The following is a 26,420-nucleotide window of genomic DNA, read 5'->3' as shown; positions in this document are numbered from 1 at the left end:
TAGGCTATTTCGTTTTTATTGGTGGAGGAAGCTGGAGTGCCTGGAGAAAACCACGACCTTCGATAGGAAAACTGACAATTCTTGTCAATTAAGATTGGAGTCAAGTACATATGCACGAGCAGGGTTCGAACTCAACCTACATGTTGACTGGCTTGATATAAATATATTGGCTAAAACAATGTAAAATTGTATAAACTTAATGAAAAAAAGAGAGAATACCATCTTTTATTGAAATGATAATTTTGCTCTCTTCTGAAACACAACCAAGTGAAACTATGTAGAATGTTAACTAACATAAATATAGGAATATGTGGTGTGAGTGCCAATGAGACAACTCTCCATCCAAATAACAATTTATAAAAGTAATCCATTATGGGTCAATGTACAGCCTTCAACACAGAGCCTGGACTAACACCGAACAATAAACTATAAAGGGCCCCAAAATTACTAGTGTAAAACCATTCAAATGGAAAAAACAAGTCTAATCTATATAAAAAAAAACATTTATAGTTGTTGCAATACTTTTTTCTTTAATTCTAATAATTGTGCATGTGTGTTCATAAATGGTAATACATGACTATCAATAATTTTCGATATTATTCAAAAACTTTGCTTATTTCATTTCAGCATTTAAAATACCCTATAATTCAGAAACTAGTATTATTAAAGCAATGAAACCTATTTTTGGCTTATTGAAAAAATCATATAATTAACACAAAATCATTTTTGCTTCGACGACCCTCTTTCAAAATTACGGTACATGACGTACATATATATGGTAAAAGATATATATGAATAACTCAATAATATGAATATGTCACCAACATTGTTTGAAGAATAAAAACTATAAATTACAATGCTACCTGTAATAATATTATTACACTAAAGGAATAAACCATCATTAACATATGTAACCAAGCAAACTAGGCAATGTTTGGAATGGGACGTCTAAAAAATGTCTCGGACTTTAAATCATATTTGATAATGCATTTAAGGGTGTCCAAGGCCTCTTGCCCTATTACTCCTGCTTTGATTGATCAGTGTACTTCAGAATTTCATAACTTATACAGGATTTCATAATATTATAATACAGGATTTCAAAACATTAGACAGGATTTAATTATACATCATGTACATATTATTAGTGCTCAATTTTTATGAACAGGCTCTGCATTGTATGTAGGAACCTTAAATAGATATCATTTTCTCAATTATTAAAATTCAAATATACATTGAAATAAGATGACATTGTTGTATTTCAATATTTGTTTGCATCAATATCAGAATTCATAGCTATAATTACATTTTGCTGATAAAATAGTTTTGAAACAATAAAATCTACAGTTGCAAGGGTGGATCCAGCCATATTCAAAGGGGGAAGGGGTCTACCCATATGTCCCCATTCAAATGCATTGATCTTCAAAAAAAAAAGGGGGATCAGCCACTGAGTTGATGTTTTAAAAACATTAAAAATGAATACAGTAATCTCTTAAAGGTAATCTAACTTCACATTTTTTGGGTTAAAATGTCAATAATAAATAATTTATCACAGCATGTATAAAAAGAACAAAAGAATTAAATTGCTTATGAAAAACATATCTGAATATCATGATCATATCAACTGTAATAATCTAATCAAATAAATAAATATTATATATAAGTGATACCAAGACAATTAAATCAGTTGAATTCAAGACAATTAAATCAATCTTGAATTCTAGAGGTCTTCTCTGGCTCTCACAACATTACCTTCTGGACCACTGTATCTACCACTAAACAGAATAATATTAGATCTCTTGTCCTTGATAAAGAATAAAAATGGTTTGTCAGCCTTAAATATAAGCCTACGGACGGCAGCTCTCGTCATCATGACCACCCCTGTTGCTGCAGCTGCTTCTGTTCCTTCTTCATTCACTTCTACAAAAGCCTTGTGTATGACTTTAGAAATATAAACATTCTTTGTTTTATCCATCCCAGAAAAATCTGCCTTTGCTTCGTTGAAGGCGTCTGGCATTCCCAATTTGGACAAAATTGTTGACAGTTCAAATTGAGTTTCCAACTTAAATTTTGGTATAAAAACTTCAACATCTGAATTATTTCTGAGAGTACTCTGAAGTTCATTGAACAAATCAGGATTCATGGCTTCTTCAATGGCAGACAAACCATCAGTCATATCTGGCAGGATGAATACCATACTGAGGCTGTCTCCTTTATATGGCAATTCTAACACACTGCAGAGGTGCTGTGGATTATATGTGTAGGAAAATTTCTTCTTTTGATACATCATATCAACTTCTACTTGTTCTGAGAGGTTTATGTGGAAGCGGTCTTTACGAGTTTTCTTTTTGTCAAACTGGCTAGCCCAATTACCTTTGAAATATATTGCATTTACAAGAACCATGAAAACATCTGGTTTTAGAACTCCAGAACCAATCAAATCCTTAATCTTGTTATTTGTTCTCTTACTGACCCATTCATTGATAGTTTTCCTAGAAACCTCACCTTGAGAAAAATCTAATGGAAGTATGTCAGCTTGGTAGTGTTTTATACAACTATTTATATAATCAGTCTCAACTTTGGATAAATGGTTTGGAAAGAGTCTGTTAGCTGTATGTAGAGTAAAATTTTCATTTTCCTTCAAAATAATAGACAGATACTTTTCGAAATTTTGATGAACCTCATCTTTCATATCTGATATTCCCAATGCGTCTGCCATTTGTTCTGCAGTTTTCTCTCGTGCTCCAAGGAAGGTCATAGCAAGGGCAGTAGATATACTGAACGGTGAAAAGAAAAGATTGTTGGAATTACCCTTTGTTAACTCTTTGTGCAGCTTAAAAGTGAACTGTAAATTGGACTTGGATAATGCTGCAGATGTGTCATTATTTAAATTGCTGTCGGCCATATTTAAACTTGAAGAACTAAAGGTCAAAATGAATAAATCCAGCAGCAGTAGGAACCACAGTAACACTTTCAGCACACCTTTCTTTGGGAAGTATGATGTAATCTTTTTCATTTATTACTTATTCAAACCTGAAAATACAATACATATCATATTGTAAATTAATTATGGTAATATATGCAACATATTGACTTACATGTTTCAGTAAATAAAAATGTATTTGTAATAAAGTAATTTCTGTATCCCTTATACATGTTATGTAACATGTATAAATAGAAAAACTCTTTACCTTACAATTGATCTGCCTTCTCCATTTTTTGCAAATCAGCTTATTCAACCTTGTTTAATCAATTTCTTCCTTGTACTCTATTCTATACAATAAAGGGAAGGAAGAATGGTGCTTTGCTAGCAAAATATTAAATCAAATTATTTCCTTTCAAACTAATTAATCTACACAGATTAGATTCCAAAAAATAATGCAGGAAGAAATAATACGAAACATTATCATGACTATATTAAACAGGAAGAAACAAATCAAAAGTAGTGGATGACATTTTCAATATGTAACCTAATAATAGAACAAGGAAGAGCAAAATGTTAATTAAATCTTTTCAACATTTTTGTTCTTTTAAATATAATCAATAATACAATATGCTGTTATAGTTCTGCATTTCACTTAGTGTAATTGTCCTATTTTAATGTTTGAAATAACACAAGTTATGATACAACCTCAGTGCTGAATTTAAACAACTGATTTTATACGCCCATCTTTAAAGATAGGATAAATTATGGTATACTTCCATTAAATTTTATGAAATTTTGGTGAATTATTCATATCTATTGACCAATTTCCTTTCAATTAAATTTTATCAATAAAGGTGGGTGATTTCCCACTTTTCTGACTATATTCACTATAACTCAAAATGCTTTAAGCTATTTTCATAAAACTTAAGTGAATTTTTGTGACTATTTATTTAACGCATCATGTAAATATAACGGAATTTGATGAGACTGTTATTAAAGAGAGAGGGTTAGCGCTATAGAACCAGGTTTAATCTACCATTTTCGACATTTGAAAATGCCTGTACTAAGTCAGGAATATGACAGTTCTTGTCTATTCGTTTTTGATGCGTTTTGTTATTTTATTTTGCCATGTGATTATGGACTTTCCTAATTGATTTTCCTCTGAGTTCAGTATTTTTGTGATTTTACTTTTTTCATACATATTGACAAATTCCTTTCGGTTTTTCTAAAATTTCAGATTCTATGTTCTGTAGTCTTTGGACTTTAAGTAAGAATACATAAAAAAGGGGTGATTTTCCAGTTTTTCGGACACTGACTTAAAATGCTTTTTTAATTTCAGTTTCTTGTGTACAAATTGGAAATTAGTATGGCGTTCATTATTACTGAACTTGTATATATTTGTTTAGGGGCCAGCTGAAGGACGCCTCCTGGTGCAGGAATTTCTCGCTACAATGAAGACCTGTTGGTGACCTTCTGCTGTTGTTTTTTTTATGGTTGGGTTGTTGTCTCTTTGACACATTCCCCATTTCCCATCTCAATTTTATTTGAGCAGTTTTCATGAAACTTTGGTGTCTTGTTTGTATCTATAGTGCTTCATTTTTTTTCATTAATTCTATGAAATTGAAGAGTTATGAAATATTATTCACTGGCATGTCAGTAAACTATCAATGGTAAAAAAAAATCTATTGGATAAAAAACATTGAATGCAGATGATTGAACCTTCCAAGTCCTACATTATAGGACTACTAGCCACACACATCATTTGTAAATAAATCATGATAAAGAGTTTCAAAAGAATTAGATCTTGTATTTCTTATAGTCTGATAAAACAGGCAAAATAGCAAAATTCTATTTTAATTGCTATTTTTGTGTAAACCTACAAAATAGTGCCATGGAGGCTATTTTGTCAGGGACACAAAAATATGGTAAGCGGAAGAAGGGATCCCGTAGACCGCCCTACGTCACGATTCATGAATTATGCATATTCTATTTATAAGCTATTTATAAACGATTCTGAAAATACTTATTCTAAAAATAGAATATTCTCAACATGTACAACTATTAAAAAAAGGATTCAATATCATTTACTTTCATGTAACACGGTGAATTTGCTTTATTTATTTATATCACATGAAAAAAAAGTAAAATGTACCGCATTACAGTAGCATATATCATTGTGCAAATATCATATACAGATTCCTTTTTAAAATGTACATGATACATTACATATAGATATGATAAACAGTAGTAATAAGTGCCTTAATTCTGTGAATTAAAGACCTGCAAATGTCACATGCATGTGGTCCCATGATTTGGATATACTATGGAGTATATAATATTTTTATTATCCGTTTAAAAGAGTATTTTTATGTAGGCAAATTGAAAAAAAGATGTAGCTTACACATGTTAAACATGTTACACGTACTAAGGCTATACAGGAGTGTGAGAGGGTGTTTAAACTGGTCTTCGTTTAAAGAAACGAATCTGTAATCTGACCCCTTTTGTCTGACCATTCTACTATAGCTGGACGTTCTATAGGAAACATTGTTACTTGTTTGCAATAAAGCTACTGTTAGGGCGTTCTACATGATCCCCTGGTCGTTCTACATGATCCCCTGGTCGTTCTACATGATCCCCTGTTGTCTGAACCTTATATATCTACTACAGAACGTTCTATATGATCCCTTTTATTGTTTGTTTATCATGTATACACTAAAGGACGTTCTACAGGATCCCCTGGGCAGTCTACATGATCCCTTGTTGTCTGAATATTATATAAATATCTACTGTAGTATAGAACGTTCTTTAGGAACAAGTTTTTGGTCAGGATTCTTCTGAAAAAGCTCATACCAAATTTATGAAATATATTCTTGGTGTAAACAGAAAGTCAAGTAATATAGCTGTAATGTCAGCGATTGGTAGATTTCCTATGCATTTTACTATAATTTTATCAATGTTAAAATATTGCCATAGACTGGAACGTTTGAAAGAAGGGATTATATTCAGAGAGAGCTTGAATACCAAATTTTGACCAATCAAGCGGTTCTTTATGTCAGTATGTTAAAAAAAAACTATGTAAAAGTTATTTCACAGTTTGGAATAAACTGAAGTATCAAACAATTAACTCCGAAAAAGGGGAAAAAATGTTTTAAGAAAGAAAAATATTTAGAATTACAGAACTTAAAAAAAAGACAGTCAATTTGTAAATTAAGAATAAGCGCTCACTCTTTAAAAGTTGAGACAAACAGATATTCAAAAAAAACATATAGAAAGATCTGAGTGTCTTTGTTCTAATTGCTCACTCGGTAAAGTTGAAGATGAGCTTCATGTTTTATTAGAATGCCCTCTTTATGATATTCAAAGGGGCGATTTTTTCCACGACATTTCTAACAATTGTTAAAATTTTATAAATTTGAATAAATCTTCTAAATTTTTATGGCTCTTGACCCAGGAAAATGTTACTCTTATGGAAGAACTGGTCTGTTATAATGGTGATTGTTTTGAATTAAGGAGATCAGGTATGAACACTGACACTAAGTCATGTAAACTATTTGAGAATACATACATATATAATGTAATTTTATTATTCTTTTATTCACAATATATATATGTGGTTTTTGGCTTCATTCTGACCAATACTTATATTCAATATATATATGTATATGCCTCTATTATTGTTGTTGTTACCAATTATGCAAATCAATTGTATCTGATTTTATGCCCTTTATTTATAAAAAATATATAGGATTCCATATTGTTTGTTTATCATGTATATACTAAAGGGGGTGTTCTCCAGATCCCCTGAACATTATATTTAAACTATAAGGATACCCTATTGTTTGCTTTTATGTATCTACATGTACTAGGCTAAGAGAACGTTCTATAGAATCCCCTGTTCTTTGTTTATCATGTTTATACTAAAGGACTCTCTACTGGATCCCTTGGTCGGTCTGTGGGACCCCCTGTTTTCTCAACATTATATATAAACTATAGACCGTTCTATAGGATACCCTATTGTTTGTTTTTTATGTATCTTTTAGGCTAAGAGAACGTTCTACAGGATCCCCTGTTGTTTGTTTTTCAAGTCTATAGCATAGGGCGTTCTACTAGATCCCCTGGACGGTTTACAGGGTCCCCTGTTGTTTATGAAAATTATGCATTTAAGAAAGCTGTTGTTTAATTATCATGTTTACACTATAAGGCTTTCTATAGGATCCCCTGTTGTTTGTTGTTTATGTTTATACTATAGGGCGTTCTACGGTATCCCCTGGGCGGTCTGCAGGATCCCCTGTTGTCTTTACATTATATATCTACTAGAGGACGTTCAATAGGACCCCCTGTTATTTGTCTTTCAAGTGTTTACTATAGGGCGTTCTACAGTATCCCCTGGGCGGTCTGCAGGATCCCCTGTTTTCTCAACATTACTTATCTACTATGAGACGTTCTATAGGATCCCCTGTTGTTTGTTGTTCAGGTTTATACTATAGGGCGCTCTACAGTATCCCCTGTTGTCTTAACATCATATATCTACTATAGGACGCTCATAAGACCCCCTGATGATTGTTTTTCAAGTGTATACTACAGGGCGTTCTACAGTATCCCCTGGGCGGTTTTCAGGATCCCCTGTTTTCTCAACATTACTTATAAACTATGAGACGTTCTATAGGATCCCCTGTTGTTTGTTGTTCAGGTTTATACTATAGGGCGCTCTACAGTATCCCCTGGGCGGTCTGCAGGATCACAAGTTTTATCAACATTATGTATCTACTATAAGTCGTTCTAAAGGATCCCATGTTGTCTGTTTTTCAAGTGTATACTATAGGGGTTCTACAGGATTCCCTAGGCGGTCAACAGGATCCCCTGTTTTCTCAACATTATATATCTACTTTAAGACGTTCTTTAGGATCCCCTGTTGGGTTTTTTTCCAAGTATATACTATAGGGAGTTTTAGAGTATCCCCTGGGCGGTCTGCAGGATCCCCTATTTTCTCAACATTACTTATCTACTATGAGACGTTCTATAGGATCTCCTGTTGTTTGTTGTTCATGTTTATACTATAGGGCGTTCTACAGTATCCCCTGGGCGGTCTGCAGGATCCCCTGTTTTCTCAACATATTTATCTGCTGTAAGACGTTCTATAGGATCCCCTGTTGTTTGTTGTTCATGTTTATACTATAGGGCGTTCTACAGTATCCCCTGGGCGGTCTGCAGGATCCCCTGTTTTCTCAACATTATTTATCTACTAAAAGACGTTCTATATGATCCCCTTTTGTTTGTTGTTAAGGTTTATACTATCGGGCGTTCTACAAGATCCCCTTGGCGGTCTACAGGATCCTCTGTTTTCTCAACATTATATATCTACTTTAAGACGTTCTATAGGATCCCCTGTTTTTTTTTTCAAGTATATACTATAGGGAGTTTTACAGTATCCCCTGGGCGGTCTGCAGGATCCCCTATTTTCTCAACATTACTTATCTACTATGAGACGTTCTATAGGATCCCCTGTTGTTTGTTGTTCATGTTTATACTATAGGGCGTTCTACAGTATTCCCTGGGCGGTCTGCAGGATCCCCTGTTATCTCAACATTATTTATCTACTAAAAGACGTTCTATATGATCCCCTTTTGTTTGTTGTTAAGGTTTATACTATCGGGCGTTCTACAAGACCCCCTTGGCGGTCTACAGGATCCCCTGTTTTCTCAACATTATATATCTACGATAAGACGTTCTATAGGATCCCCTGTTGTTTGTTAGTCAGGTTTATACCATAGGGCGCTCTACAGTATCCCCTGGACGGTTTGCAGGATCCCCTGTTGTTTGTTGTTCATTCATTGGGCGTTCTACACGATCCCCTGTTGTCTTATCATTATATATATATATATTAAAGGACGTTGTAAAAGACCCCCTATTGATCGTTTTTTCATGTTTCGACTATAGGTCGTTCTACAGGATCCCCAGGGCGGGTCTACAGGATCCTCTTTTGTAAAAAATTATGCATCTGAGAAAGGAAATTCTATAGGTCCCCCTGTAGTTTGTTTTTCATGTATATACTATAAGGCTTTTATAATCCCTTGGGTGTTCTGCAGGATCTCCTGTTTTCTCAACGGTATATATCTCAAATAGGACGTTCTATAGGGTCCCCTTTTGGTGTTATTCGTGTTTATGCGTTCTACAGTATCCTCTTTTGTCTGAACATTATATATCTACTATATAACGTTTTATAGGATCCTATATATCTGTTTATCGTGTATATACTAAGGGGCGTTCTACAGGATCCCCTGGGCGGTCTACAGGATCCCCTGTTGTCTGAACATTATATATCTACTAAAAGACGCTCTACAGGACCCCCTGTTGTTTGAATACTATATATCTACTATGGGACGTTATATAGCTTAAACTGTTGTTTGTTTTTCATGTATATATTTGAGGGCGTTATATATATGCTCCCATGGGCGGTCGATATGATCCCCTGTGGTTTAATGGGTGTGTATCTGTAAAGGGCGTTCTATAGAATACCCGGGGCGTTTTATAGGATCCCATTGTTTAGTTTTCATGTATTCACTAGATTAATCTACCAGCGAGCGTTCTATGGGATCACCTGTTGGGTCTATAGGATTACCTGTTGTGTTATAATCGTGTATCTGCTATAAGGCGTTCTATAGGTTCCCGGGGGCGTTCTATAGGATCCCCTGTTGGTTGTTAATCATGAATCTATAACAGGTTGTTCTATAGGTTCCCTAGGCGGTCTATAGGATCCCGTAGTGTTTAATAATCGCGCATCTGCCATAGGGAATTCTTTGGGATCTTGGGTCGGTCCATAGGATCCTCTGTTGTTTGTTCAACATGTTTCTTCTAGAGGGTGTTCCATAAAATCCCAGGGTCGGTCTATAGGAGCCATGTAGTTTTTTCATCATGTATCTTTTAGAGGGCGTTATATATGCTTCCCATAGGCGTTCTTTATGATCCCTTGTGGTCTAATAATTGTGTATCTGCTATAGGGCGTTCTAAAGGATTCCCGGGGCGGTCTATAGGATCCCCAGTTGTTTGTTCATAATGTATCTATAACAGGTTGTTCTATACGTTCCCCTTGGCTGTCTGTAGGATCCCCTGTTGGTTGTTCATCATGTATTTATAACAGGTTGTTCTATACGATCCCCTGGGCGGTCTACAGGACCCCCTTTTGTTTAATAATCGTGCATATTCTATAGTGCATTTTATAGGATCACCGGGTCTGTCTATAGGATTCGCTATTGTTTATACCTTGGCGGTCTATATGATCCCCTTTTGTTTAATAATCGCGCATATTCTATAGTGCGTTCTATAGGATCCCCGGGTCTGTCTATAGGATCCCCTATTGTTTAATAACCTTGTATCTGCTACAAAGCGTTCTATGTTATCCCTTTCAAAGGTCGAACCGCATATTGTTATTGTTTTTTTTTCTTTTTCTTTTCTTTTTCCCCATAATGTTATTGTCCCGAAAAGTTCTCGGAAAAGGATAGACACATTCATTTTTATGGAATTATGGCATAATGTAAACCATTATATAAAGTTGTGCTTTTTTATAAGGGGATTGTCCCAGATGGTCTCTATTACTATAAACACTGGTCAACAATATTTTTTTATGTTTATTGTATATAGTTCTTGTATTCCCGAGCAAAGAACCATGATATTCATTATACAAAGTAGGTGTCAACAATTTGTATGATCCTCAGAACTACATGTACCTAGCCGTAGGTAGTTTTTTTAGTATAAATTTTATTTATATTTGACGGACACCTAGAAATGGAAAGGTCGTCTGGCAACTTGAGAACAATATGACATCCGCCTTTGCTCTAAACGGCAATTCTATTTGTTTTCGTATTCTTATTGATTTGTACAGACAGGAGAAAAGAAATTGACCCGTCTTTTAATATCCCTTTCCGATGAATTGATGATGCACTGTCTATTAATGATAATATATTCTATGTAATAATAAAATATAAAATATATCTCATATAATATATAATATATAAGACATTTTATATAATTTACCTTTTACAAGATATCTTATCAACTTTAAAACATAGCTTATATACTTTATAAGATATCTTATTAATTCAATAAGATATTTTATACACTTAAGAAGATATATTATAAACGAAATGAAAAAAAAAGAAGAAACGAACATTAATATGCCCCCTTTGAAAGGGATAACAAAGGACGTCCTATAGCAGATGCACGATTATTAAACAAGAAGGGATCCTAAGACCGACCCGGGGATCCTATAAACCGCACAGGGTATCGTATAGAACATCCTGTTACATGAACAACGAACAGGGGATCCTATAGAACGCCCTATAGCAAATACACGAATATTGCACAACAGGTGATCAAATAGATCCAATAGGGGATCCCATAGAACGCTCCCTAGTAGATACATGATTAACAAACAACGGGATCCTATAGAACACCGTATAGCAGATACACAATTATTAAACCACAGGGAATCCTATAGACCGCCCAGGGGACCCTGTAGAACGCCCTCCAATAGATACATTATGAACAAACAACATGGCTCCTATAGACCAACCTAGAGATTCTATGGATCGACCCAGGGATCTTAAAGAACGCCCTATAGCAGATGCACGATTATTAAACAATACGGGATCATACAGACCGCCCAGGGAATTCTATAGAACGCCCTATTGTAGATACATGATAAACAAGCAACAATGGATCCTATAGAACGCCCCGGGGATCCTATAGAACGCCCTTTATTAGATACACGATTCTTCAACTAAAGGGGATCCTAAATAGGACACCTTCAAGTGGATACATCTAGCAGATACACAAATATTAAACAATGGGTATAGACCGCCCAGTTGATCATATAAACGCCCTGTTATAGATACATGATGCACAACGAACAGGGGAACTTATAAGCGGTCAAGAGGATCTTATAGAACGCCTTATACTGGAAACATAATGAAAAAAATAACCAGGGGATCCTATAGACCGCCCCGGGATCCTATATAACACCGTATAGCAGCTACACGATTATTAAACAAGAAGTGATCCTATAGACCAAACAGGGGATTTTATAGAACGTTCTCTAGTATATATATGATTAACAAACAACGGGGTCCTATAGACAGTCTCGGGGATCCTATTAAATGTCCTCTAATAGATACATGATGAACAAACAACTGGGGCTCCCTTAGATCGACCTTTGGATTATATCGAACACCATCTGGAAAATACATGGTGAACAAACAACAGGGGGTCCTTTAGAACGACCCAAGGATTCTATAGAACGCCCTATAGCAGATTCACGATTATAAAACAATAGGGGATCTTATAGGCCGACCGGGGATCCTATAGAAAGCCCTATATAGCAGATGCACAATTATAATACAACAAGGGATCCTATAGAACGCCCTGTTATTGATGCATGATTAACAACCAACAGGGGAACATATAGACGATCTAAAGGATCTTAAAGAACGTCTTATACTAGAAACATAATGAACAAACAGCAGGCGATTCTAAAAACCGCCCGGAGACCCTATAGAACGTCCTACAGAATGCAGATACACGACTATTCAACAACAGGGGATCCTACAAAACGCCCCCTAGAAAATATGTAAAGATGATACATGTTTAAAAACAGGGGAACCTATACTAGATGCATACAAATCAAACAGGATCCTAAAGAATATATAATGCTCAGACAACAGGAGATCCTGTAGAACGGACTATAGTATAAACATGAAAAACAATCAACAGGGGATCCTATAGAACGTCCTATGGTGGATATATAATGTTGAGAAAACAGGGGATCCTGTAGAACGCCCTTTTAGTATATAAATGAAAAACAAACATCAAGGGATACTTAAGAACGTCTTATAGTAGATATGTATTTTTAAACAAACGGGGATCCTGTAGACCGCCCAGGGGATCCTGTAGAACGCCCTATAGTATAAACATGAAAAACAACCAACAGGAAGTCTTCATGATAGAACGCCATTAAGTTCATATATACTGTAAAGACAACAGAGTATTCTAAAGACCGCTCAAGGGATCCTGTAGAACGCCCTTTAGTATATACATGATTAACAAACAATAGGGATCCTATAGAACGTCGTATAGTGGATATATAATGTTGAGAAAACAGGGGATCATGGAGACCGCCCAGGGGGTTCTGTAGAACGCCCTTTAGTATATAAATGAAAAACATACAACAGGGGATACTTTAGAACGTCTTATAGTAGATATATTTTTAAACAAACGGGGATCCTGGAGACCGACCATTGGATCCTGTAGAACGCCTTATAGTATAAACATAAAAAACAATCAACAGGACATCCTGTAGACCGCCCAGGGGTTCATGTAGAACGCCCTTTAGTATATAAATAATAAACAAACAATAAAGGGGATCCTATAGAACGTCCTATAGTTGATATATAATGTTAATACACAAGGGGATCCTGTAGACCGACCAGGGGGATCATGTAGAACGCCCTATAGTATAAACATGAAAAACAATCAACAGGGGGTCTTATAGAACGTCATTTAGTACATATATATTGTAAAGACAACATAGTATCCTAAAACCGCCCAAGGGATCCTTTAGAACACCCTTTAGTATATACATGATTAACAACAATAGGGGATCCTATAGAACGTCTTATAGTAGATATATTATGTTGAGAAAACAGGGGATCCTGTAGACCGCCCAGGGGATCCTGTAGAACGCCCTATAGTATAAACATAAAAAACAATCCACAGGGAATCCTGTAGACCGCACAGGGGATAGTATAGAACGCCCTTTAGTATAAACATGAAAAACAATCAAATGGGGGTCTTACAGAACGTCATTTAGTACATATATAATGTAAAGACAACATAGTATCCTGATGACCGCCCAAGGGATCCTGTAGAACGCCCTTTAGTATATACATGATTAACAACAATAGGGGATCCTATAGAACGTCTTATATTAGATATATCATGTTGAGAAAATAGTGGATATTGTGGAACGCAGTTTAGTATATACATGATTAACAAACACTAGGGGATCCTATAGAACGTCCTATAGTAGATATATTATGTTGAGAAAACAGGCGATCCTGTAGACCGTCCAGGGGATTCTACAGAACGCCCTTTAGTATATAAATGAAAAACAAACAACAGGGGATACTTTAGAACGTCTTATAGTAGATATATATTTTTAAACAAACGGGGATCCTGTAGACCGCCCAGTGGATCCTGTAGAACGCCCTATAGTATAAACATAAAAAAAACAATCCACAGGGCATCCTAGACGGCCAGGGGATCCGGTAGAACGCCCTTTAGTATATAAATAATAAACAAACATTATAGGGGCTCCTTTAGAACGTCCTATAGTAGATATATAATGTAAAGACAACAGGGGATCCTGTAGACCGCCCTATAGTATAAACATGAAAAACAATCAACAGGGGGTCTTATAGAACGTCCTTTAGTAGATATATAATGTTCAGAAAACAAGGGATCTTGAAGACCGCCCAGGGGATCCTGTAGAACGCCCTTTAGTATATACTTGATTAACAAACAATAGGGGATCGTATAGAACGTCTTATAGTAGATTTATTATGTTGAGAAAACAGGGGATCCCGTAGACCGACCAAGGGATCCTGTAGAACGCCCTTTAGTATATACTTGAAAAACAAACAACAGGGATTCTGTAGAACGTCTTGTAGTAGATACATAATGTCGAGAAAGCAGGGGATTACACAGACCGACCAAGGGATCCCGTAGAAAGTCCTTTAGTAGATACATCAAAAACAAACAATAAGGTATCCAATAGAACGTTTTATAGTTTATATACAATGTTCAGACAACAGGGGATCCTATAGACTGCCCAGGTGATCCTGTAGAACGTACTTTGCTATATACATGATAAACAAACAATATAGGAGCTCCTATAGAACATTCTATAGTAGAAATATAAGGTTCAGACAACAGGGGATCATGTAGACCGCCCAGAAGATCCTGTAAAACGCCCTAATAGAAAATGTAGCTTCATTATAAACAATTAACAGGGGAAACGAAGACCAGCACCCCCGACCCGACCCCCACTACCACCACCCCCTCACACCCCGTAAAGGAAATGTCTCGTGTCTAAGAACGTTGTAAGCTACGTGTTTTTTTTTTCAATTTGCCTACATCAAAGTATCTAAATCATATATATCTTAAAAGGGAATATGTATTTGCTTAATGAGGGGACAATGATATATGCTACTGTAATGCGGAACATTTTCCTATTTAAGACACCATTTCACGTTGAACATGAAATAATTTCTGTCATGAACGTTGCACGAAAAATAAAGACTTTAAGGTGAACCTTTTGTGACTGAGTCACTGTCCTCTTGTATATATGAACTCTCTGTTTTACTTAATATTCCCAATTTAGTGTGTACATATTTATGATATAAATAATTTACAGCTTTAGCTTTTAAAAAAGTATATGAAGATATTCTTAACTTTTAAAATGCAAATAAAGGAACACCAGCATTGGCCTTACCGCCTTATCATTTCATATCACGGAAACAAAATTAAATCAATTTCGTTCTTTACCATGTTGACGATCCCTGTCTAATGTTTTTTTTAAATGTTTTTTTAAATACTGAGCACGCAAAATAAGCTTTTAAGCCTTTGAAATTTTCAACTGATTTTTATAGTTCGTTCTTATGTTGTACTGTTATACCACTTGTCCCAGGTGAGCAGAGGCGGATTAAGAGGGGTGCCTAGGGGGCCCGCCCCCCCTTTTTGGGGAAAAAATTGGTTGCTTATATAGGGAATCACTGAAGCGTGACTGGAGCGGGCCCCCTCTTAGGTCAGTCAGTGGGCCCCCACTTATGAAAATTCCTGGATCCGCCACTGGTGAGGGTGAGGGTTGGGATACCGCTAACATGTTTAACATGTTTAACCCAGCCAAATTATTTATGTATGTGCCTGCCCCAAGTCAGGAACCTAGCTAGAATTCAGTGGTTGTCGTAGGTTTATGTTTTACATATTTGTTTTTCGTTTATTTTTTTACATAAATAAGGCCGTTAGTTTTCTCGATTGAATTGTTTTACATTGTCTAATTGGGTCCTTATATAGCTGACTATGCGGCATATGGGCTTTGCTCATTGTTGAAGGCCGTGCGGTGACCTATAGTTGTTAATTTTGTGTCATTATGGTCTTTTGTGGATAGTTGTCTCCTTGGCAATCATACCACATCTTCTTTTTTTATATTTGAATCACGAAGCATGTATAAAAATTTCATTATAATAGAACATGTTGAACACCTAGCTGTTTTGCACGACTGAACGTAAAATAAAAAAGTAAAAACACGTTGAACGTGAAATAAAAAAACGCGATCACGTTCCACGAAAATAACCCTTTACCACTCTCCATGAAACTTAATGATTTTGCATCGGTTTTTTAAGATAGTTTTAAATGTTAAGAAAATTCTATTATTAGCATTAGTATTTTCCGAATCGTTTAAAAATAGCCTATAAATAGAATATGCATAATTCATGCATCGTGACGTAGGGCGGTCTACGGGATCCCTTCTTCCGCTTACCCAAAAATATCACCTAAGAAATAAATACATTGACGTCTAAAAATCTAGGTTTGATAATGTAGGTAGTCTAGATCAGGATGTATAGTTCATACTATCAAAAACTATGGACAAGGGTCCCAAATGGATAAAACCCCTATATAAACCATGATAACGGCTATTTAAACATTTATAATAAAAATCTTTGACTAAAAATTAACTTCCTTTGCTTTAAAAATAGCATTTTAAGTGACTGAAACAATCAATATATATGAGGAAGAAAACCCATAGATATATTCATTATCAGTTATTTAAACAAATGTGATACAGGTACCTGAGACAGATTCGTAACACTAACACTTGCTTTTTAATGGATAGTCATAAAATTATTTTGTCTGGTGCACTGATTTTGTGTGTGAAGGATCATTTATCTAAATATTCCTTACCGTTTCCATGACTGTCACAAATTAAGGAAATGAAAATAACTTGGGAACCGTATCACTGCTTTACAGTAGAGCGAAGCAAAGATTAGACAAGGATTCATAAAATGAAAGTAGACTTCGGAATGCATCTATATCTAACGCTTGTTTCTAAAGATAAGTCAAGAAACAATAAAGGGGAAGTCACTCTATCGATTTTTCAAGAAAAGTATCTAGCATCTGGATGGCAGTAGTTTGCACTCCTCCTTTGTCCCTTCCCTTGCACTATGATGCATCATTCAAAGGTATCTTTTGTCCAACTGAAAATTCTTTAGAAGCTACTTTTGTCGATTGACCCAGTTAAAGAAACACGGACAAACATGAGCTACCAAATCATGTCTTGCACTTGCAGCAGTGGCTACACTAAATTATTTATATCATGTATATTTAGGCCCTTTTACATTTGAAAGAACACTTTTCCAAGATGGTCATAACAAGTAGTCTTTTGAATACTTCCAAAAACTTGATCTTGATATAGTAGGTCACAATTTATGTGGTACTTTAGTGACAAATAATGCAATTAATCATGTTAATGGTAAAAACTCTTGTCACATGGCAGTGTCCTATGATGTTAATTGCTTAGTTATTGTCTTCATTTGTTTTTTTGTTTTTTTGTTTAATGTCACATACTGATTATTTGAGACCTCCGACGTGTCACGATAAGGATATTTGATGAGTCATGGTAAAATTTTAATTAATTTGACGCTAAAAATTACCATTTGACGCCTGAGAATTAGATATGGCTTGATATCAACTTGAGCTAGACTATGATTAGCCTCTATACAATGATTGATTGATTGGTGTTTTACATTACTTTCAGCTCTATTGACTATTTCATGGCTGTCAGGTTTTATTGTTTGAGGAAGCCAGAATGTTAAGAAAGAACCACCAACCTTTGGCAGGAAAACTGACAAAGCTTGTCAATTGACATTTGAAACTGTACCATGTACAGTTTTCTAACTCACAACCTCAGTGTTGACAGACCAGTACAGTGATACAGGCGTTAAACTACTTAGACCATGATTTATTTCAATATATTAAAGAGACATAAACAATACATAATTATGTATTTGAGTAGAACATGTAGAATATAATTATATTTATTAGAGCCCTATCATGCCTATTTGGTTTTAATTTCTTTTTAACATTACTGATCATATAAATGTTTTAGTCTTCTGTAAGCTTTTATATCCTGAAGCAAAGATGAAAAATCTTTCAATTTGATAATCCCAGTATTCTGACTACATGTACTTAATTGTAGATTCCTTCTAGTGACCAATAGTGTCCATTGACTTCATTCTAAGTATAACCAAACATGATCTGATCTTTCTCTCAGAGAGAATCCATAAACTGCATTGGGCATGTTTGAATTTCATACTATAGTCTACTTCATCCTGTATTTATAACATTACATGGTATTGATTTTTCTGTAGAAAACACTAACAAAAATAATCTGATATTGAAAATATTACCATACCCTTCCTATTTTTTAAGCTAACAAATAGCCTATGATACCCTAAAGAATTTTTTGTCATTTTTCAATAAGAACTGTTCAAGTCAGAATGTCCCTCCCATAGACTTAATGTAAAAAAAATTGGAAAATTAGGAAAAATGTGTACCCACCTACATGCACCCTTTTTTTCAAAGATGTAATAGGAAACACACATATTATTTCTGTCTCAGTGGGGAATATATATATATATATAAGATATTCTTCTGCAGTATATGAACATTTATTTTTTAGTTGATGTACGCTTGCATGAACCTCTATTATCAAGGGATGTAACACCTATAGATACAGAAATAGAAATGATGTCACTATGTTCTCAGCTAGATATTTTGTGCCATAAGGAACTTAAGGAGGTAATAATATCTAGTTGTGTCTTTACACTCAATTTATATTTATTTATACATTTCTTTACATTTATAAAATGGAGGTACAAATGTATGGCATCTTAATCAGTGAGACAGCACATAAGCATCATAAGCATCATATGTTAAAACCAGAAAAGAAAAGAATTATGAATTATCTTATGTAATTTGATTAAATTTAGCTTACAAGCAAACTGTAAGTCCAGTTATTTTAAAGATCAAAACAGTATACGCAAAAAAAGTGTTACTTTTAATATTTCATTTCCCTTATAAAAATTGAAAAATATATCTTTTAATTTTTTTTATAGACAATACAAGTAACAAACCTAATGTGCTATATGATTGACTGTTGGTTGCTTAACCTCCAGTGGCAAATATTACATGCATGTTAGGACAACCTAATGTGCTATATAACTTCAGGCTAATTTTAAAGTTAACATTAATATTCATAAATTTGCCCTTGTAAGGTAAAAGTGTTCAGAATATAGAAACAAAATTCTATGATAAATTACCATAGCTACAAACCATGGATGGGTAAAATTGTATTTTATGTGAATTTTCTTTATTTTGCTGGTTTCATGTCAAATTATGGGTATGAATTCAAACTATAACAATATGAAATTGGTAAAATATGTGCAGTCTTCTCAATCAAGAAACAACTTTTATATGTAAATACTGGTAACTAAAAAAAATCCCTTTGAAATATTTCATTTCTTGGTAACAAGTAAATACTAGTAATTTTGGCTAGAATTCAGCCTTTTTCTTTAACTTTGTGATTCAGGTGCATAACATTGATTTTTTTTGTCTAAAGTAAATTATTTAAATTTCTCTATTGTATGTATTTCATAATTTTATTTGATATTTACAGCAGCCAAAAGAAAAGATAGAACAAGGAAGATTTAGTAATTCTTTTACAAACAGAGGTACTATTTACTATTTCTTGATGTTTAATAAATACATTAAGTGATGGGCTCACAAGAAGTTTTATATAAAATTACTACATCTTGAAAGCATATTTTCTAAAGACATTCAGCTTACATGGTTGTGCTTGTTAGAGTGTATTTCACCATTAAGTGCTGTTTTGTTATTGAATTTTGTTTATAGAATTTATTGCTTAGTTTGTATTAGTATTTAATTTGATTCTGTGTTTCACACAAAAATGTGTGAGCCCCTTATTGAAGTTTTAAATTTCTAGATGTTTTAGAACTCAAGTAAAATGCAGTCAAAATCTGTCAATAGAAAATACTGTAAACCAACTTATTTTTGCGGATACTTTTTTTGCGTTTAACCCTGCCTAGTCTACTAAGCTTCTATTTAATTTCACAATTTTCTAATTTAGTTGATTTAATTACATTTATAAAGGATAGATCCAAATTTTACATATTCACAACAATTTACATTCACGTTATTTTTCTACTCGTGAAAGTCGCAAAATTAAATCGCTCTCAAAAATAAGTTGGTTTACATTACTGAACTCTGTAATATGTATGTTATTACAGTTAAGATGAAAAAAAAAGAAAACAGGTTCAACTAAATCCTTTCCAAAAAAAAATTATCATATCAAAGAATGCTAATAGTTATGAAAGGAAGCAAAAAACTTTAACTTATATACACAAAACATACAAATTATTTCTTTTTACACTCTTTGTGTAACATGTTTATTCGTACTCTCATTGAATAATTTCTTTTGTAGCTGCAGTAGTACAGGACAGAATGAATCAAGTGTTACACAAGAATGTACAAAACAGAATGTTTGTTAATGTAAGCATATACTTATTGCTGAGAACTGGAAGTTAATTTCTATAAATGAATAAATCCTCTTAATTATTTAGAAATGTTTTTAACAATTATTGCTTTCATTTATTGTTGTGATTTTTGAAAGAGGGACAAAAGTGAAAGATAAATTACGGTATTTGGTTTTACAAAAACCTCCATACAGATATATGTAACAGATATCAAAAAGAGAGTTCTTATTATTGCATTACATGATTTCATTATTGCAATAATTAAACCCTTGGAATAATTTTTGGATTTACAGTAAAGCCATCACAGATACCGTATGACATAAAGGGATCGCCAGTGAATTTCTATGCTCTTAACATTTGAATGATGTAATCCTGTTAAGCAATATCATCAAGCATTAAATCAGATATAATATAAACTTTATATAGTAATTCATGCAGTAGTGAAACATTACTATCCTTTTTTCTAGGAATACTTGGCAGCAAAGGGTTTAGATAGATTATTTCCTAGAGCATCAGCTTTTATTTCATCACCAGCCAATCTTGTTTATTTGAATGACAAAACAAGTCTTGATGGTAAGCATTTAGATATGTACAAATCATTCTTTATTTTATTGGATAGAAATAATGTAAGCATTTACTGTCAGTTTTAATATATTTTATTTGCCTGAAAACAAATTTAATTAGATATTTCTGTATGTAGAGAAGCTGTATGCTCAGTCTTTGCTGTTTTTTTTTTCTACATTGGCTAGCGGTATAGGGGAAAAGTTCAGGGTTGGCAAAAACCCGGGTTTTATGAGTATTGCCCAGGCCAGTGGGAAATACTGGGAAAACCGGGGTTTTACTGGGTTTTAGTTGGTAATACTGGGCAATACTGGGTAATATGAAATACTTGTGTGAATTTTAAAGAGGATTCAGTGATAAACACAAATGTTATACATTTGTACATTTAATAAGATATTTATACCCTATTGTGTATGTCAAGATTGGCAAACTGTAAATATAAAGCAAAACATTTTTTCTTTTCAAATAAATATTTTAAAAAAAATAAAAGCAACAAGTCACTTAAACACTGCAATAAAATGCATGTTTCAAAGTTTGGATTATTAAAACAATGTTTGGTAATTTAAAAGATATCTTTAAATGGACAAATATTCTGTTCTGTTTACATATAGAATTAAAAGAGAAGAGAATGAAATTGATATTTCAATCTTCTAGAAATGACTGTCAATGGTTATCTGTAAAAAAAGTATATATTTAGCTGTTATACTATGAAACTGCACCAAATCTTTACAATTTAGTGTTAAAATAAGCATAGAAAATGATATTGCCAACTATTACCCATTTCTGGGAGTATTGCCCAGCCCGGGAAAACCTTGGTTTTCCCACCCAGAAATTCCCAGGCGGGTAATACTTTGCAAACTCTGTAAAGTTTGAGATCTCACAAAACATGTTAAACCCTGCCGCATTTTGTGCCTGTCCCAAGTCAGGAGCCTCTGGTCTTGTTAAATTTAGTTTCTTATATATTTTGGAGTTAAGTATGAAGTCCATAATCACTGAACTATTACATATTTTTGTTTAGGGGCCAGCTGAAGCATGCCTCCAAGTGCAGGATTTTCTTGCTGTATTGAAAACCCATTGGTCGCCTTTGGCTGTCTTCTGCTCTTTGGGTTGTTGAGAATCTTTTTTTTCTTTCCTTGACTTTATATAATGTGATGCTTCATATGAAGTATGAAAGAATCAGAACTTGTGCTAGTTATGAATAATTCATTGCAACATAAGTTGATTTAGGTTATCTGTTACGGATCACCTTTTTCACATTTTACCAACAACAAAATTTTGGCAGAGAAAAAATATAATTGTCTGAAGTATTTTGCAAAAGAATCATAGCTGTTTTGAATTGTCCATCTTGATTATTTATTGCTTCATACATGTCATATGTCACTTAGAAATGAGTTGTTTTTACAACTTTATAGAAAAATAAATTAAACAAAGTTGCATCACTTTGCAATCATTTTAGAAATACTATCAGACTATGTTAAACATAGTTTTATGAAATAACTTTTAACAAGGACAATCTACAAAATTTGAAAAATTCTTGGATCTTATTCAAAACCCTACAACAGGACAAAACCGATATATGAGATTTATTTACACTTGGACTCAAAATTACACCCAGATGGATATAAGACTAAGGCTGGGACAATTGAGATTGAGCTTGTTTGCAAATTAAAGAGTAAAATAAATTGGTGATAAAAAAATTGTTTTGGAAAAGTGAGTGGCTAAAATGAAAATTGACCAAATGGAAAACCTACTTTTATTGAATAAATCTTTTGTAAATTATCACTTGAAATTCAGAAAATTAGAACAAGAGTCAAGTCCACTGAGTGTTCACAGTTGAAATCAACTTGACCTCAGTTTTTTAGTTCATTGACCTTTCAGATTATTGTTGCTAAAATAAGGCTGTCTTAGAATGAGAGATATTGTTTTATAAATCAACTTTTGTTTTTATGTTGTAGCATACTACGCAGATATATCAAGCTTAAATCAACTGAAATACCTTGCCCATCAGATAAATTCTGATCTGAGCAACTTATCTGAACACAAATACGTAGCTCACCAGATCTCAATATTATATGTAAGTATTTAAAGAAAAAACATGACCTCACCCTGTACATTTGGCAACCGTTTGCGAAATATGGGTTCCAAATTTGTTAATTACTGGTAAATTCAGAAATTATTGCGAGGTTTTTATTAATGCAAAAAATGTGACAGAGGTAAACTCAATACTTTAAACTGGCATTTTAAAATATCTTATATGAATTAAACAGGATTTTTCTCTAAATCGCATAAAAATTAAAATCGCATTTAAGTCTTAAATAACAAAATCGCAATAATAAATGAGGGGGGATTGGAGGGGTCCTGATCCCGAAATCCCGGGCTTAAAAACACGATTTCCTGAGGTCCCAAATTTAAATAAATTAAATCCCGGTGTCCCGAAATCCGAAAAAAAGAATTCCCAGATCCCGAAAGGGTCAATCCCGAAATCCCGAGCTTAAAAACACCTGATCCCGGAGTCCCAATAAAGGGCCTATCCCCCTCTATAAATGCACCCAATAATTTCTGAATTTACAGTATTCATTGTCAAATAGAGTAAAAAAACTAATGTATGTTTAAATCATTAAAAACGTTATTTTGGTAATGTAATATATGTTCCCTATTAGATATTTTCAAGCAAGTCAATAAAATCATTTTTTTTTAGTTATATTCATTAGCATTTTAAAAGAAGTCTCCCCAACTTTTAAATAAATTGAGAAACACAGCAAAAACCCTAAAGGTTTGATACTTGTTAAAGAATATTTCACCCAAAAGATAATTAACATTACTTTATGTTTTAGCAATCTGTTAATAATATCAACAACTCATACCTTGATCCATACAAGAAAAGTATAGAAGAGAATTTTAAATCAGTGAAGACAACACTCAATGAGGAGCATAAGGATGGTACAAGGAAATTATTACCAGAACAAAAAGAATGGTAAGATTCACTCAATATCCACCATAAACATGATAAAAAAAAAAGAATCTTTAAAACTTGTAAAACACAATTTATTGGTAAATATTTAACATTTTAAAAAATTTTGACCAAAGGACCAATAAACGGTTAAGCAAAGAACGAACATGAGATAAAAATCTGTACATGAAACACCTAACGGTATTATATCAATTAACTGGATAACAAGAGTACAAACAATGATAAACACCATTATACTTTATCAAACACCAACAGAAATGTTCCCTGTTAAAGAAACAAAACTCAAAATATTTTAAAACTTTACATTTTTTTCCATAACAGATTTTTTTATTATTTCAGTTCTTCCACAACAGAATTTTTTTTAGTAAAAATAATTTTTAAATAAATACTAATTTCAGGTTGTTACAATTAACCAGTGGAATAGCTAATTTGATCTCAACATTTCCCATAGAACTAACTCAAGAAATGGTACAACCTGCCTTAGTTTTACAACAGCAGTCCTAACATAGGAAACCAGTCAAGAACAATTTAAATACGGACCACATGTCTTCACAAAATATATCCATCACAAATGCATATTTTTCACATTTAGACTGTTTATTAGATTTTTAATATAAAATGATTGTAAAGTTTTCCATAACTTTTGTGTATACAAACTCAAAGCAACTGAAATCATTGTAGTTTTCTATTCTTTTATGAAAATCCTAAGTATGAAAACTTACTTGATTTCTTACTTGGCTGTCAAATATATCTACAATCATTTATTGTGCAATAGGGTATTATTTTTATTTTTTCACCTTTATATCTAGGAATTTAGGGTTATTTATTGGTATGTGTTTTATAAGATATGTCCAATGCAGTAAGATTTATATGGACGTTTGGTGCACATTTTAATTCAGAACATAAATTCATCTTAAAAATTAAAAATGTATGTTAAATTTTGGAAAATGCTTTACCTGTGGTCACCCACAGTTGCTAACTTCTATGCCATTTGGTCTCTTAGGGAGTGTTATTTCATTGGCAATCATACCACATCTCCTTTTTTTATATGTATACACCTTATCGCGATTTGGAAATCTGTTCAGCTTGAACTTTTAACGTCATGCAACAGTCACTTTTCAATTGTGGGGTCAGATATTTTCTATTATAATGTCAAACTTTTACGGAAACTTTTGTGATGTCCAGTTATGGCAGACAAATAGCGATAAGATGTATTGAAATCTAACAGCACCATTTTCACTAAATTTGTAAAATGACTAGTTGCCGCTTATATACAGTCATTGCATTACTTTAATTTGTTGAGCAAAACAGCTGTTATTGTACTTTTAACATTTTATATCTTTGATATTTTATATCCTGTTTTGCATTCTGATAGTTAGATAACAGTTTATGGATGTTGTATGACACAGCAATTATTTGTAAAAAAATCAATTTGCCTTGGAGAGGTGAAAATTAGGTGGAGGTCAGGACTAGGTGTTCTTATTTTCTCTAAATTTACAATTTATTTATCATTATGTTTTATTGTATCATATTTACATATTCCATTATTATATTGAAAAGATCATCCTACATTTGCCTATGCACATTATAGATTTGTATATGTCTGTTACTTTTTTTCACAATTTTTTTCGTAAATTAAAGGCAAACATTGAAAACTTTCATTGTAAGGCTAAGCTAAACTATGGGAAATACCATATGCTCTGCCACTTTCTAGTGGGGCATACATGTTGAGTATATGTCACGGTAAACCAACTTATTTTTTAGGATACTTAAGTCCTTTCATACCAATTTCGTGGCCATTTATTAAATTTTGCGATTTTCAAATTCACTTGATGTAATTCAATAAGAAAAGATTCAAGTTTTACAAGATCGCGATCCTGTTCCTGTTCTTTTCCTACTCACAAAGGTCTCGAAAATAAATCGCTCATGAAAATTAGTTGGTTTACAGTATACTGGTAGTTTGTCAATTATCATCATTATCATTCTGTGTAGTTTATATGTTTATCATTTGGTGCAACTGTAACAGCTAGTAACTTTATTTGGGGATATTTTTGTTTGTTTTTGTTTGTGAATAAAATTATTTGTTTATTTTGACTTTTTATTCATTAGTGAAATCATTCAGTTTATTCCATCCTTTCATGTTCTCTATTCATGGACTTTTTATTTTTCTTGTCTGAAATTATGAACCCAATATAAAACAAATTTAACAGCAATAATATGCATTGAAGATCTCTTCAAATTGTTCCATATTTAAATTGGACAATAAAGCATGGCTACAAGAAGCAATGCTTGAATCTAGTCA

At 33.4% G+C, this 26,420-nt stretch overlaps 2 protein-coding genes across 4 annotated transcripts; one reads left to right on the top strand and one right to left on the bottom strand.

Moving 5' to 3' along the window:
• Positions 1 to 211: 211 nt before the first annotated feature.
• LOC134711571 (serpin B6-like) lies at positions 212 to 17,050 on the bottom strand. Of its 3 annotated transcripts, none has more exons than XM_063572238.1 (2): positions 16,937 to 17,050; positions 212 to 3,030 (listed from the first exon to the last, which is right to left on the bottom strand). In XM_063572238.1, the coding sequence occupies exon 2, from the start codon at positions 3,011 to 3,013 to the stop codon at positions 1,718 to 1,720; it is 1,296 nt and encodes a 431-aa protein (XP_063428308.1). In that variant the 5' UTR covers positions 3,014 to 3,030; positions 16,937 to 17,050; the 3' UTR covers positions 212 to 1,717. The 3 variants fall into 3 exon arrangements, with proteins under 3 accessions (XP_063428308.1, XP_063428310.1, XP_063428309.1); XM_063572240.1 differs by lacking the exon at positions 16,937 to 17,050 and adding an exon at positions 16,825 to 16,844; XM_063572239.1 differs by lacking the exon at positions 16,937 to 17,050 and adding an exon at positions 3,189 to 3,339.
• A 37-nt stretch (positions 17,051 to 17,087) lies between these two features.
• LOC134711572 (uncharacterized) lies at positions 17,088 to 26,206 on the top strand. Its single transcript, XM_063572241.1, has 8 exons — positions 17,088 to 17,214; positions 18,714 to 18,832; positions 19,710 to 19,764; positions 20,535 to 20,602; positions 21,054 to 21,159; positions 23,103 to 23,221; positions 23,982 to 24,121; positions 24,517 to 26,206. Exons 1-8 carry the CDS (start codon positions 17,154 to 17,156, stop codon positions 24,620 to 24,622), a joined length of 774 nt encoding a protein of 257 aa, XP_063428311.1. The 5' UTR covers positions 17,088 to 17,153; the 3' UTR covers positions 24,623 to 26,206.
• The last annotated feature ends 214 nt before the right edge of the window (positions 26,207 to 26,420 follow it).

This window comes from Mytilus trossulus, chromosome 3, assembly GCF_036588685.1.
Source record: "Mytilus trossulus isolate FHL-02 chromosome 3, PNRI_Mtr1.1.1.hap1, whole genome shotgun sequence".
Classification (NCBI taxonomy): Eukaryota; Metazoa; Mollusca; class Bivalvia; order Mytilida; family Mytilidae; genus Mytilus; species Mytilus trossulus.
The sequence above is the reverse complement of the archived record's forward strand: the minus strand, read 5'-3'. Positions and strand labels throughout refer to the sequence as shown.

What these genes read in the sequence shown, in the direction of transcription:
- LOC134711572 (XM_063572241.1), top strand. Translation starts at nt 17,154, where the DNA reads ATGGCAGTAGTTTGCACTCCTCCTTTGTCCCTTCCCTTGCACTATGAT. An exon ending in CTATGATGCATCATTCAAAG is followed by an intron (nt 17,215 to 18,713) that starts GTATCTTTTGTC and finishes TTTATTTTTTAG; the next exon opens with TTGATGTACGCTTGCATGAA. An exon ending in ACCAGATCTCAATATTATAT is followed by an intron (nt 23,222 to 23,981) that starts GTAAGTATTTAA and finishes TTTATGTTTTAG; the next exon opens with CAATCTGTTAATAATATCAA.
- LOC134711571 (XM_063572238.1), bottom strand. Translation starts at nt 3,013, where the DNA reads ATGAAAAAGATTACATCATACTTCCCAAAGAAAGGTGTGCTGAAAGTG.